The following is a 14945-nucleotide window of genomic DNA, read 5'->3' as shown; positions in this document are numbered from 1 at the left end:
ATCTTGTCAATTCTTTGCTGCATTTAGGAAGATGTTTTTAAATATCAGCTTACAAATTTTAAATTGTCTTGTTGAGGAGAGTTGGTCTGAGTTATCTTTATGGAAAGTAGACGTTCTATTTATGTCTATACAATGCTTTGCCAACTTAGACTCTGATGACTGATTTAGAAGACTAATCCAATCACAAATCAACTGATCTTTTAGGGAGATTACTGATTTAATCTTGTAAAACAGTATCTGAAATCATAACATGACTGGACTACTTTGAAAAAAGTGAAACAACTTTTGAGTTTTCTTGAGTTAAATTTGAAAGCAGGACAGTTGAAGTTGTGTAAGAAACTGTCAGGAAACTAAAATAGAAAGATCCATTAGCCAAGAGAATCTGGTTTATATTTGAATGAAATGTCTCTAAATACAAATGAAATATGGAAAATCTTTTGTTAAAAAAATCAGGTAACCAAAAAAGTGAAATTAAAAACAAAAAGAAAATCTCAAAATACTTTCTCATTCACTCTTACATCAAGGATAAAGCCTCAGTTTCAGGTGAGAATGCGTTAAAGCTGAAAGTAGTAACAGACACTTTGCTCATCTGACCAATTAATAGATAACTCTCTTTCCTCCACCCCCATCCCCAAATCTATTGTGTCCTAGGGGATGGTGATTTATTCAAGTAGCAGGTTGAGATATCCTGAGCTCAAGAAAAGCAGAACCCTGTGAAAACCCTCAGAGGCTAATAATAATTGCTTTAAAGTAGTTATAATAAATTCATTCCACAATAACTTCCTTAATCTTTCTTGCAGCCAATTCTGGCCAATGGTATAAGTAAATGGATTTGTGTGAACATTTTCTTCCTTTATTAAAAAAATACAAAATAGAAACAAATAGACTTATTCCTTCTCCCTTTCTCTGCATCTGTACTCAGGCAGGATGTTCAGAACTAACGGAGCCATTTTTTGACCACAGGAAACAAACGCAAAATGACAAATCAACATACTAAGGTTGGCAGAACAAAACCTGAGTTCTTAAATAAACCCTGAGATCATCTACCTCCTGATTTGTATTTAGGTAAAAACATAAACATCCTTATATTTTAAGTTGCTAATAGTCAGGTTTCCTATGATTTGACACTGAAAACATCCATAACTAATGCATTTACTAAATATGCTCCTATGGCAATGTTTCGGCCCAGGCTTGACGAGAGACAATGCTTGAAATTTGTGTCACCTACCATAATACAAGAGTCCTGAGGTTCAAGGTCAAAGTCAGTGAAGTTCAAGAGAACACGGTGATTTCTTTCCACCCGAATGACCCAGGAGCAGTCAGTGTTACTCCTGTAAGGACTGGGGTAATTTGGAGAATGAATGTCTCCATTGGGAGCCTGGAAAATCCCACCACAACCTGTAAGTAGGAAAGCCAGGTCAAAAATGAGAGGAATCCCTGATGGATAAAGTTTGCCCAATTATCTGGTAGCACAGATGATATGATGCTTTCTTTGACCACCAGTTTGATGTAGTTGATGATATAAACAGGGTGCAGAACTGAATATCCACCCTTAATTCATTCATCCCAATAGAATGAAGAAGGATGACAAGAAAATACTCCAAACAACTCCAATACTGATGCCAAAAGTACTTTTTAAAATACTCAAACATAAGCACAAATAAAATCGTGCTCTCATAAAGCCATAAAATGCTTCTTCTTTGTTCTCTAAAAATATAATATACTGTAAGAATAACACATCTCCTAAGAATTTTGAGAATTTAGTAGTGCATATTTTTAATAATTTAATATCTGCCTCTTAACATGTAATATTCTGGACCTGGTACAGTTATTCAATCTTTTTATTCTTATGATACTATCAAATGAATACCTATCAACATCTATCTCTATGATTTATCATTTCTTGGGTTTATGATAATATAAACCTATAATGGAAAAATGTAAATATTTTCTAACAAGTCACAATAATTGGGTACTCTAAATACTACGTGTATATAATCATATGTATAATCCTCATTAAATTCATGCATCATTAACTTTAGGAAAGGTCTAATATAACTTACTGTATCACCTTAGGGTTCCAAAAGTGGGGCCATAAGGTAGCCTGGGGTCACATCTCTGCTTTGGTGGTTTCTAGCTATGGAACCTTGGACAAGTCACTAACTTGGCTAAGTTTCAATTTCCTCATTAGTAAGTAAACTTTGTCGTGAGGATGAAATGAGGTTGTTCTCATAGAACAGTTAGACTAGATGCCTGGCTCAGAGTAATCACCCAATAAACATGCCTATTCTTAGTAGTTGTTTCAGTTAACATCTGCTTAAATATTTGGTGCATTATTTTTTTATTTAAAAGAATCTGGAACAGGTAAATATTTTTAGACTGCCTAAGATCCTGTGAAGAAAGTCACTACGTAACACTTGGTAATTCCCTGCGACTCACAAACTGAATATTTACAGTCTGGGCAGCTGCCAGGCATCCAAAGATCTATACTATGGCATGGAGTAATTTACCACTTTGCTGATGCCCAAATTTGAGGCCGGTGAATGGGCCTGAGTCCCTTGGAGGGTAAGTTAGTCTAGCCGATTGCCCCACTTCTGCTTTCACTATGGACTCGCATACGTGCATGGACTAGTCTTCACATATGAGGTGACTCTGGAAGTTAAATTCTATCACGTTTTTTAGGCAAGAGTAAATGGCAAGGCAGTGTTTGCCATTTGAGGAGTCACGAAGTTGTCACCATGTTGGGCTTCACCCCTCCCTCCAGTCATCTCATAAAATGGATAAGGATTGCACTTCGGTATTCTGAGATACCTCCTTGGTTTACTCACCTCCAGGGACTGCCTGCCACGAGGCATTGAAGCCTCTCCCGTTTACAGAGCTGTCGGTCTTAAAGCGGATGGCTAGTTCATTTCCGGTGCTGGAGACCTGCATGGGACTCACAGATGTCCTTTGGGCACACAGCTGGGCTATTCTGGGAGAGTGGAAATCAGGGCCTCCATAGATCTAAGATGGGATGTAGAAAAAAGGACTGAAATTAAAAGATAAATTTAATCAAAAATAACCCTTCCCCTGGCTCCGTTTACCACCAGCTCTTGGATTCTGTTATCGTTAGAGACTGAAATCTCAGTCTCCCTGGGTGGGGATGAACTTTAAACTTGAACTGGATCTTCAAAGGCACTCCCTCAGCCCTAGGAACACACAAGTTCAACTACCCACAAAGTGCTTGCTTATTTTCTCAGTCAGAATCGCCAAGCTGAGCTGAACAGATACTTCCAGAACCTTCCCTATCTCCCCTCTTCCTCTTTCCACATCTTCACAGGATTCCCTGCTTTCTTTGGCAGAGCCATTGCAGATAAAACAGTACAAAGTCTGGCTGTCTAACTCTTCTGGGCACATACGAAAAGTCTGAGCATAAAGCCATGTTGTTTGTGAAAGTCAATGCTCTGAAACCTGGATCTCCCAGTTGCATTTTTAGGATCTTCCCCTTTACAATCTGAATACTTTATAAGACAAGGCATTTAATGTAGTATTTTGCTTCTTCAGAAAGAGTGAACATACAACCTCTATCAGCATGTTCTGTGCTTTCCTCAAGAAGGGACTGCCCCAGATTCTCTCTGAACCCACTCCCAGAATCCCACTGGCGGGAACATGACCAGGAGCAGCCAACTGCCGCTGTGGACTTGCCCTGGGGTCTGCCCAGTGTCTGGATGGCTCCCTCTAGACCCATCTCAGGTGTCCTCACATCTCCTAGGCTCCTCCAGTTCGCACCCATCCATCTGACTAGGATCCAGTGCCTCAGTGGCACATTCCTCCCGGCAAGTGCCCCGGGGATCTCACAGCCACATCTGCAGGCAGGTCGCACCCAGCCCAGGCCCGGTCTCCGACTCCTCACCCATGGGGTTCTCAGCCTCGCACGGTGGGGACAGGGGACAGGAAGATAAGAATCAAACAGTACTGAATCCCCCCCACCAGGCCCTGCCAAACTCGAATTTGTAGAAGAAACGCTATTTAAAATTTTTTTTAATGTTTTATTTATTTCTGAGAGAGAGAGAGAGAGAGACAGTGTGAGCAGGGGAGGGTCAGAAAGAGAGAGAGAGAGGCACAGAATCTGAAGCAGGCTCCAGGCTCTGAGCTGTCAGCACACAGCCTGACGCAGGGCTCGAACCCACGAACCGTGAGATCATGACCTGAGCCGAAGTCGGACACTTAACCGACTGAGCCACCCAGGGGTCCCAGAAACACTATTTTTGACAACAGTTTTCAGGCATAATGGTATCTGGGTGCTTCCCTCTGCCCCACATGTATATGCCACATAATTCTGCGCTCCAGGTCAAAACTCTACCGGGGGGGAAAGCGTGCTGAGTGAATTCTGTGCCCAGTGCCCTCACGCCTCTGAAATCCGCACAGCCCTCCCACCTAGATGTGCTCTCCCTGATTCCTCAGGCCCCCAGATCCTCGCCCACCCCCAGGGCAGCTGTTGACTGATAGGGGGAATCACTCAAGTGTTCTTGAAGAACAGAGAGCGAGAACAAGAAGCCTACTTTTGGTGAGGAGTGTGTGATTTGAATCTATAATGATTTCTTTGTCTGATTAATTCCCCCCAGCCATGGGGGAAAGGCCAAGATGAATGAAGCTGCTGTTCCAGAGAGGCCTGAGCACAAGGGCTTTAATGGCAAAGGAATGAAGCAGGCGGATGGCTTCAAGCTTATTTTCATAGGAGGAGCTATGTTTGTGCGGCCCCCTAAGTCCCATCAAAAGCAGGACTTCAGGACGAGCCCTGTGTGGCCCTTTACTCGGACACGTATGCAAATGGAAGAAACAGATTGCTTCTGGTTTCCAGTGTCCTTTGGCTTTTGCAGGATCTGCCTTCCTCCCCACACCCCCACCCCGCGCCCAGAGCACAGGGCTCAGAGCATGAAATGGACAGCATGTGCCCCTCGTCGTCCATGCCAAGTAAACAGCACATATTTGGAGCGAACACAGAGCAGAAGGCTTTAGTTCTGACAAAGAAAACTTGCACGTCGGCAAAATATTCTTTGTTTTCCCTGCCCAGGGTCCCCTTAAGATCACACACATAACGGGATGAGTCGGCTGGGCCTCGAAGCCTCCCAAAGAATCAACAGTGCTGCTTTTGACCTTCTTTGTTTCCCCTCTTACGGGGCTGGGCTCACGACGGACCGTGGCAGAGGGACCAAGGGAATAAACTGACCACACCAAGTAATTGTCTTGATTTATTGCACCAAGGAATGGACTTCCTTTTCTGCTTTATGCAGATTCAGGCTTCTTTCTCAGAGACTGAAGTAAAATCAGCCAGTGTGTTTCCATGACCCAAACAATAGAACAGTACTTTTGGCTTCCACAAATAAAACCAAGAGTTAACGCATGACTCTTCACAAGAGGAAAAAGATGGAAAGAATTTCAGGGTGTGGTTCATTCGGCTACAGCATATGACTAACCTTTGGGGGAGGGGGAAATGGGTCTGATGATCAGAGATTAAAAAATGTGTTTTTAGCAAATGCTCAGGATATAGAGCATTTCAAAGCCTATGGTTTTAATCTGTTTTGAACATTTCTTTCTGCTCTGTTAGCTCCATTTATTGTTACAATCAAGTCAGCATTCCAGGGTTATGAGTAACCGAACGGCTGTTGCTTAATGCAACTGGCCACTTTCTGCACACAGCTTTTTGAGGGGAAAAAATACAGGCTCTTTAGTAAAATCTGGAGAAGCCCAGGTATGCCCGGTACCTGGTCACAGAAAGGTCCTACTTGGCTGTGCTCAGAATGGGAAAGGATAACATGCAGGCTGAGAATACGTAGGTCAAGAAAGTCAGCGGTATCTCAAGGTCATATACCTACCAGGGGTGACATTTTGAAACCTACTCCTAGCCCGTTATCAGTAGCTACGGTATGAGAGATGGAAAACATCATTTTATCATCATTAGTGCAAATTTATTCCAGCATTTTCCCCCCAACACCAGCATGTGCAGGGATCTCCGATAAGGGTTTTGAACAAAAGGTAAGGGAGTTACTCCTTTCAGCCTTGGGTAAGCTTTCCCAAAATATTTCAGGGGCTCAAGATATTCCCCCAAAGCCTGATTTTGATGGAATATGGGAGACCACCTTGTCCTAATATAAATATGCCTCAGGGTGACGGTAACCTCTTCTCATGCCATCTAGCGGTGCCACACAGGACCCTGCCTAAATGCAGCTGCGCGGGGACCGTGCTCTGTCCCCCTGTCCCCCCGCTGCTGTGCAGGGAGCAGCCTCAGCCTGCTTTCTCACATAATGGGCGGGACAAAACGCAAAGTACAATGGACCCATTTACATTTTGCCAAGTGGGCAATGATCACATGCACTTCGGGACATGAAAATGAAGGGTTTGGAACATTGCACGTTACTGTGGAAAAGTCTGCTGCCAGCGCTTTGTACGTGTTAAGGGGTTTTATGCCATCAAAAAATTCCTTGCTGGTAAGAAGGACCCTCAGAACCTTTCACATGTGAGTGTTGTTCGTAATCATACTGGGAGTGTGAATTTCGAAAGCCACCTTGTTTCCCTAAAACCCGTTCCTCTTCTGCGATGGACTCGTGACTTGGCCACACCCAGTACTTCCATGAAGACCAGGGCAGAGGTTTTAACCTAAGGACTTATCAGCTCTGTCTCTGATTTCCCTTTCTGCTAAATGCAATTCTGTGATTCCGGGTCCACTCAGTGAGGGCACAGTGTGGGAACCCCATTTCTTTTCAAGAAAAGGACTTGTTTTGCAAGTGAAGTTTTTAAGTGTTAAAGTTCCCTATGTCGTCCATGCTGCTTGTTTCAATATCTTGCACACTGCCCACCTCTGTATTTTTTCGTACTGGCTTATTCCTAGCGCCGAGCAGTGGATAAATTCATTTCTTAGCTCTTCTACCCAGTATCCTCTGGATCATGGAAAAACCCATCAATATTTCTGAGCCTCTGTTTGGACAATGATAAAATGGGGACAAAATTCCCTTCTTACCTCGCAGGATTATTTTAACATCCAAATGGGAAAGTGGACATCAAGTCCCTTTGCAAGCCACCACCAATGCACATTATTATGGTGTGTCAGGTATTAGTATGTTTTCATTCCTTCTACGAACACACATCAAGTCTATCTGCCGGGTACTCTGCGGCAGGTATAGCGGGAAAGCAAAACCAAAACAAACAAGCAAACAGATACCCAGGCTTTCCTGAAGTTTAAGTTCTACTAGATACAGAAGCCTTGGCACAAAGCGCTCTAGCAATCTCCAGGGCTGAAGTGACAGGAGCTTAGCCTGTAGGAAGCCATTAAATTTTGCAAATACTTCCGGTTCCCAATGACCAGAGCCCTGCAATGAATGGCTGATTATAACGGATTCTCAAAGGTCATCTCAACTATCTGAGATAAACCCTGTGCAGCAGTGTTGCGTTTTGTGCCTTGCACCGCGTTGGCCCCTCAGATTGGAGCTGTCATCTCATCCCCAAGAGCGCCCCTTCTCTACACTCTGCCTCCTCACTGCCTTTCCCGAGGGAGCTTTCTCAGACTGAAGTGTGGGGCATCCATGACCCCCAGGGCAATCCATCAATGGGGACCAGTGCCTCAGACTCCCACCCTTAGGGGGATGGTTCTTATGAGCAGTCCTCATAGCCCCTCAGAGGGTCCCGGTGGGATTAAGCTCAAGTGGCCCACAGAGGCTCCCGTCACTGGCTCGGCCTCCCTCGGCCTCCCTCCCACTGCCCCCTTCCTCCTGCTTCCTGAGAGCACCTCCTAGCCCAACTGCCTTCTGCCAAGTCCTTCAAGAGGCACCGATTTCAGGGAGACCCAAACTGAGATATTAATCCCATTTGCCCATAAACATCACTCGCAAAGAACTGATACTCTACTCATCAAAATGTCTAAAATTAGAACACCACTGGCCCCTGCAAATAATTTAGGGAGCCTTGCACAGTGATCTCTCGTTCTACCCCAAATTTTGAATGCGCTGGAGAGCAATCTAAATTCCTACCTCCAGGACGTCAAAGTTGCACCTTGCATGATACTCCACATCAAAGTCGTGGATGGTGAGCTGAATGCTACTCCCAGGGGCTGTCTTAATGTACCAGATGCACTCCTTGTTGGGGGGGTACGTGTTAGGGTACCTGGGGCTGCTGAAGGTGCCCGTGGTCCCAGACAGCTCCGCGCCACAGCCTGTTAAACAGCAAGTCTCGGTCAGTTCAAAGTGGGCACCGGCCACCAGGAAAAATTCAAAAATCCAACTGTCCAAAAGATAACTGAAAATGCAAAATGCCTAATTTAGGGGAAAGCTCATAAAGTTACAACAAAGTTGCAGTTAAGTTATAAGTAAGCAGTTAGAAAACAATGAGAAAAAAATCATGGCTCCAACTTACTAAATTTCTTCTTAAAAAATACGTTGATGATAACATTTGGTACAACAATTCTCAGTCCTTACTCTCACCACATCAAACCTTTGATAGGATTTTTTAGATGGCATTCTAATTTTTAGATTTTCTTCATTATATTTAGGAGAGAATTTCACAGTAGGAAGTACAATGAACTATGTGGGCAGTCTTAGCAGATACCATGTCTCTTGATCTTCATCTTCCTTGTACGCAATACATTATTTCAAAGTCCTTATCAGACCTAAGATCTAGAATACTCAGAGCCAAAAATCATTACCTTTGCATGGGAGACTATAGGAAGTAAAAAAAAAAAAAAAATAAGTGATATGTCCATAGCAGCTTTATTCGTAATTGCCAGAACTTCGAAACAACCAAGATGTCCCTTCAGTAGGTACGAGGATAAATAAATTGTGGTACATCCAGACAATGCAATATTACTTGACACTGACAATAAATGAGCTACTAAGCCAGAAAAATATATGGAAGAAATTAATAAATGGAAGAAATCAGTCTGAAAAACCTCCATACTATATAATTCCAAGTATACGACATTCTAGAAAAAGCAAAATTATGGAGACAGTAAAAAAGATAAGTAGTTGCCAGGGGCTAGAGCAGAGGAGAAATAAATAGGCTGAGCATAGATTTTTAGGGCAGAAAAGCTACTCTATATGATACTATAATGGTGGATATATGTCATTACACATTTGTCAGTCAAGAAGGTACAATGGCAAGAGTGAACCCTAACATAAACTGTGGACTTTGGGTGATAATGCAGTGTCACTGTAGGTTTACTAATTGCAGCAAATGTCCCACTCTGGTCCGGGGGCGGGGTGGTGTGTAGATGTAGAGGCAGTGGATGTGTGGGGTCAGGGGTAAATGGGAACTCTACCTTCTACTCAATTTTGCTGTGCACTTAAAACTCTTCTGAAAAATAAAATATATTACAAACAAACACAGTCAATGATACAGGTCTTGACCTAGAAAATTTATATCTAAAAACCAACTAAATAGGGGTGCCTAGGGTCTCAGTCCGTTAGGGATCAGATTCTGGCTCAGGTCAGGATCTCCTGGTTCATGAGTTCAAGCCCTGTGTCAGGTTTTGTGCTGACAGCTCAGAGCCTGGAGCCTGCTTCAGATTCTGTGTCTCCCTCTCTCTCTCCGTCTATTCTCTCATTCACACTTTGTCTTTCTCTCTCTCAAAAGTAAATAAACATTGAAAATATTTTTTAATTGAAAACCAACTAAACAAATAGAAGCTGGGTATATAAAACCCAAGCACGGAGAACCCAAACATGAAGGTTATGTTTTATGAATATTTACATATTAATGGCTTAGAAGGTAATTAAGGCAAATCATTACAACAAACAACCAAATACTGCAACATGCAGTTTATAGTAAGAGAAACTGCCACTATGTGCTTAGATGTGCTGTACCATGTTAAGCAGCTATTATTATGTGCATTTCTCAAGAGAGCAAATCAATGGAAATACAGGTCAAGTGGCTTGCCCAAGGTGACCGGGCTTATAAGTGGTTGGAGCAGCCCAGGCAATCTGATAGCGGCCCAAGGACTTAATTACTGAATTCTGCAGATTCATGTGGTTTGTAGGAATTCAGGCAGAGATTTGAGAATGGAGAGGTAGAGAAAACTTTGCAAAAGACGTAAAATTTGAGGAAGCCTCAAATTTTCATGACAAAATTAGAAAAAGAATAAAAATAAAATTAGGAGGAAAAGATAGATCACCTTTTTTTTTCCCAATAGCAATTTTTGGTGATTAAATAACATTGCTTGCTCTATCAACATACGTAAGTCACTTGTTTTTAAATTTTTTTCAGCATATTCCTTATTGGTTGGCAAATTCTTCCAAGTACATCCTCTTAGTGTGCATCAAGGCTTTTTGGGTTTAAAAAAGTGATAGCATTGGGTATTGGGCTGCCTGGGTGACTCAGTCGGTTAAGCGTCCAACTCTTGATTTTGGCTCAGGTCATGATCTCACGGTTTGTTAAATCGAGCCCGACTGAGCCTGCTTGAGATTTTCTCTCCTTCTATCTCTGTCCCTTCCCCTCTTGTGCTCTCTCTCGCTCTCTCTCTCTCACTCAAAATAAATAAACTTTAAAAAAATGATAGCACCTCCTCACTCCAAGATGAACACATGTGCATTGTCACATGCATGCAATGAACTTGCTGTGATTTAAAACAAGCCCCTAAAGATGAGGTCATGTCTACTGTCCACTCTATGCAGCTGTGCCCTGTACAGTGAGTTAGAAAAAGGATTTACAAAGATTCAGAAGAAATATTCTCCATACAGAATCTCCACTTAGCTGAAAAGAGCTGAGGAGAATTCTAAGAAGAATCTCAATTCAGTAAAGAAATCTGACTCCAGCTCAAAATGCCACCACCTTCTTGAGTTGCCCGTTTCCTCCTTCCATGTGAAAACCTGTGTTTTCAGACTTCAAGTTTGTTACACAGGGTGTTATCTTTCCTGTGGCCTGTAAAGTCCCTACCTTTATTTCTCATTAAAGGTCCATGAAAAACAACGGTTTAAAGTTAGACGCACTGACATGGTTTACAGATTGTGGTGAATGTTAAAAAAACATGAATGCCATGAAAGATTAGAAAATATTTTTCCTACTAGAACAACACACGGCAAACATTCCTGAAGCCAAAATCAGCATAGTTTACTCAGCACGACTGCAGAACTGAGGGGGAGGGGGGGGTGGGGGGGGACGCTGGTCACAGTATATGCCATCAAATGATGCCCGCTGGGGTCTTGCGACACGGTGACCCATAACAATTATCTGAGGATGCGGCACCTTCTACTAAAATATATCACAGGGAAGCAAAAGCGTTGTGGACTCACCCTCTTTCTTTCCAACCTACATTTTCAGCTCCTGTGAATCTTGAGACCAGCTTATCAGATAAAAAAGAAAAAAAATCCGATGAAAAAAAATATTTGGAGGCAAATACCTTGGTGGCCACATGGCATGAAAGAGAACAAGGAAATGGAAGCTTGGGTATCTCATCCCATCTCTCATTTTTATTTCACTTCAGTTCACCAGACATTCAATTCAATTTTTTTTTATCATAGTTGATTCATCAAAAAATCTGCCTGACATTTTCCATTGTCTTTTCCAATGGTTTTAAGTTACCTTGTAAATCCTTTTGTGAATACCAGGATATGAATACCCTTAAACTAGTCAGTGTAAAAGCTGGAATGATAATATCAGGTTCTTGGCATGCAGTGATGCTTTGAAAAATTACAGCACTTATTTTATTTACCCACTTACAGCTCTGGAGACCCACAGTGTACTTTTCCCTGAGATTTAAAACAAACATAAACAAGCTTTATGAAATACAAAGCCAAATTGTATTTTTAAATCTGCCATGTTTTCTTCTCATCAATGGCACTTATGTGTGTGCTTCTTAAAGACAAATTCCAGTATCATTAAAAGTACCCTATTGGAGTGAAAATACTGTGTGGCAAGGAGAGAAAGAAAGTTTTGGCGCTTGAAAACTCTGAAGCTTTCTTTCTTTTTATCCTTCATGGGCTCACTACCTCCGAGGCTTAACATATCGAAAGGTAAAAACTTTGATTTAAAAGTTCACATCAAATGCAAAATAGAGTAAGTTAATTTTGTGGCATTTTGTGGTGAAACTATAAAGTACCGGAAAATAAAATTGATTCTGATAATGACAGTAGAAATTTAACTCTATCTTTGTATTTCTATATCCTAAAAGAGATAGAAATAACTTTCCAATTCCTATTCATTCAATAAGTATTTATTGAGCATATGCAATACTATAAGCAGTGATATACAGGTCATGCTTATTTAATGTTTCTGGGGAAAAAAAAAACCAAAACACAATAACTCCATTTATAGACCTAAGAGTGCTATCCCCACATGCCCTTCTGTAAATCATTAAACTCCTGCTTCTCCTTCAGTTTGCAAAGAGTAATTTCAATAAATTTGATTTGGAAAAAAATAGTGAATTCAATTTTATCCTTTACCTATTAATTGGTGGTAAGTTACAAATAAGAATAAATAAGTGAACGGGGCGCCTGGGTGGCTCAGTCAGTTAAGTATCTGACTTCAGCTCAGGTAATGACCTCATGATTCATGAGTTCGAGCCCCATGTTGGGGGGCTCTGTGCGGACAGCTCGGAGCCTGGAGCCTACTTCTGATTCTGCATCTCCCTCCTTCTCTGCCCTCCACTACTTGTGCTCGCTCTCTCTCTCTCTCTCGCTGTTAAAAATATAAAAACATAAACAAACAAGAATAAATAAATGATCATGTTGTGTTGCTAAAAAATATTTTAAATTTTGTTAGTTTCAGTAGTATAATGTTAGCATTATTCTCTTTTGTACTTATTTCCTGTCCACAGAAGAGAGATTTTAATCAGCATTTAGCCTGCTATGCCTCACTCTCTTGGGTCTTATCACTTTTTCCTTGATTTGGGGATTCTCTGACAAATGTGTAAACGGTGTCAGACAAAAGAAAATCTGTCAAAATATACATTTTAAAAACTGAAAAAATGAATGATGTCTGGGCTTTTTCTATGCTCTCTTTTCAGTGACAAGAGAATATATATTCACAAAAAAAATTTCTATTAGTCAAAAAATTAAATATGTAATGAATTTATTTGATACTTTCATAAATTCAAGCTATCATTAGGCTAAAAGTGAAACATTACAACATGAATTTGGAATTGTATAATTATGGATGAACATGGAAAATTAGAAAGTCACACCAAGAGCTGAACTTTTTAAATTATAAATGAAAGCAGGGACACCTGGGTGGCTCAGGTGGTTAAGTGTCCAACTTCAGCCCAGGTCATGTTCTCGTAGTCCGTGCGCTCAAGCCCCGCATGGGACTCTGTGCTGACAGCTCAGAGCCTGGAGCCTGCTTGGGATTCTGTGTCTCCCTCTCTCTCTGCCCCTCCCCCACTTGTACTCTGTCTCTCTATCAAGAATAAACATTAAAAAAATTCTTTTTTAAATTAAAAAACTTTTTTTAAAATGGGGAGTCTTTCCAATTTGATTTATGCATCATTTTCCACTTAATTAGTGTGGAAAAGGGAGTCAGTTCCAAAACAAGAAATGTGATTTAGAACATATACTAGCCCATCATCAAGGAAAAGAGCTATAAAAACAATCCAAAAGTCTCACTGTGTATAATTCTAAAAAAGAGAAAATGTGTGCCAAATGCTGACATGAATCAACAGCTCAGTTTAATTCTGCCTCATCAATCAAGGTCTTATTCATATTGGGTCACATGGCCATTCATTTTATTTGATGTACTATTTCTGCACCTCGTGTGATAGACAGACAAGGTGGGTTTTTGTTTTGTTTTTAACAAAGATTTTGGAATTCAAAAATATACCTGTTTGGGAAGGTGCTTTACTTCTTTAGTTGTTATCAGTGTTGCTAATGTCCAATACTAAAATCTTTCTACATAAATGAGTATCCTCATTTTACTTTCCTGTTAAATTTAAATTTGGGAGGTGGGGGACCCAGAAGAGGAAAAAGCGTTTTGTTCACTGCACTATTTCCCTCGGTGTGGGCCTTAGGACTTGACAATCTCTTGTTAAAATACACTTTCTGGGGCACCTGGGTGGCTCAGTCAGTTAAGCGTCCGACTTCGGCTCAAGTCATGATCTCACGGTTTGTGGGTTTGAGCCCCGTGTCGGGCTCTAGGCTGACAGCTCAGAGCCTGGTCTGCTTCGGATTCTGTATCTTCCTCCTTCTCTGACCCTCCCCTGATCACGCTGCCTCTCACTCTCTCTCAGAAATAAATAAAACATTAAAAACACACACTTTCTTCTGAATGAATCACAGAAGGAAATGTGTTTCTAAATCTATCCACCCATTCTGGAGACAGAAACAACAAGGCTCTGGAAGAACTCAGATGTCAACATCTCATTTAGAGCAGAAATAATGGTACAGACACAGGTGTGAATATCACCCCTAACGAAACTATGGAGAAGGCACACAGTTGTGGCTGGCTATGCGATCATCTAAACATCATGTCCTTGTCAGTCATGCCCCTGACTTTGGGTGGGGAGTGACGAGGGGTGTCACAGGAAGGGGAAGGAAAGGGAGGTGGAGACCAGACAAGGCTGGAGATGAAGAGAGTCACATCAGCCCCTGACTATCAGGAAGTAACGTGGGAGGTGATGCGTAGACTTCCATCATCCGAGAGGATGTATCATTACGTTACCTGCCCAGTAGAATGAATAATAAAATGTGACAGAAATAAATATGCTTTCTGTAACTGGGCTTTAGGAACCTAAGATAGAGGACAATGATTTCGATAGCATTTCAGGGGTCAACATAGGGAAAATAATTAAGCAGGGTTTTACAAGGCTGACCAAGGACCAAAGAACAGAGTGATGAACAAAGGGTTTTGACAGAGACATATGAAGAAGGAATAGAGTGGCTCTTTGTAGCCAACTGGTAACACACAATTTTCATGGAGGAGACAACATGACTTCAGAGTTGTATATTTTGCACGCTAAGTTGCAAAACTTTTGAAAATATTTCAAGTAAAGC

At 41.5% G+C, this 14945-nt stretch overlaps 1 protein-coding gene across 1 annotated transcript in view; it reads right to left on the bottom strand.

Annotated features, from left to right (window-relative positions):
• CUBN (cubilin) overlaps nucleotides 1-14945 on the bottom strand; it is a 298802-nt gene that overhangs the window by 164444 nt on the left and 119413 nt on the right. The window contains exons 29-31 of the mRNA XM_077772461.1: nucleotides 8004-8185; nucleotides 2829-3003; nucleotides 1229-1398 (exon numbers count right to left, since the gene is read on the bottom strand). Of these exons, the coding sequence (XP_077628587.1) occupies nucleotides 1229-1398; nucleotides 2829-3003; nucleotides 8004-8185 (527 nt within the window). The remainder of the gene's footprint in view (nucleotides 1-1228; nucleotides 1399-2828; nucleotides 3004-8003; nucleotides 8186-14945) is intronic.

The sequence above is a fragment of the Crocuta crocuta genome, unplaced genomic scaffold, assembly GCF_008692635.1.
Source record: "Crocuta crocuta isolate KB4526 unplaced genomic scaffold, BGI_CrCroc_1.0 scaffold96, whole genome shotgun sequence".
Classification (NCBI taxonomy): Eukaryota; Metazoa; Chordata; class Mammalia; order Carnivora; family Hyaenidae; genus Crocuta; species Crocuta crocuta.
This window is presented reverse-complemented; position numbering and strand designations above follow the sequence as displayed.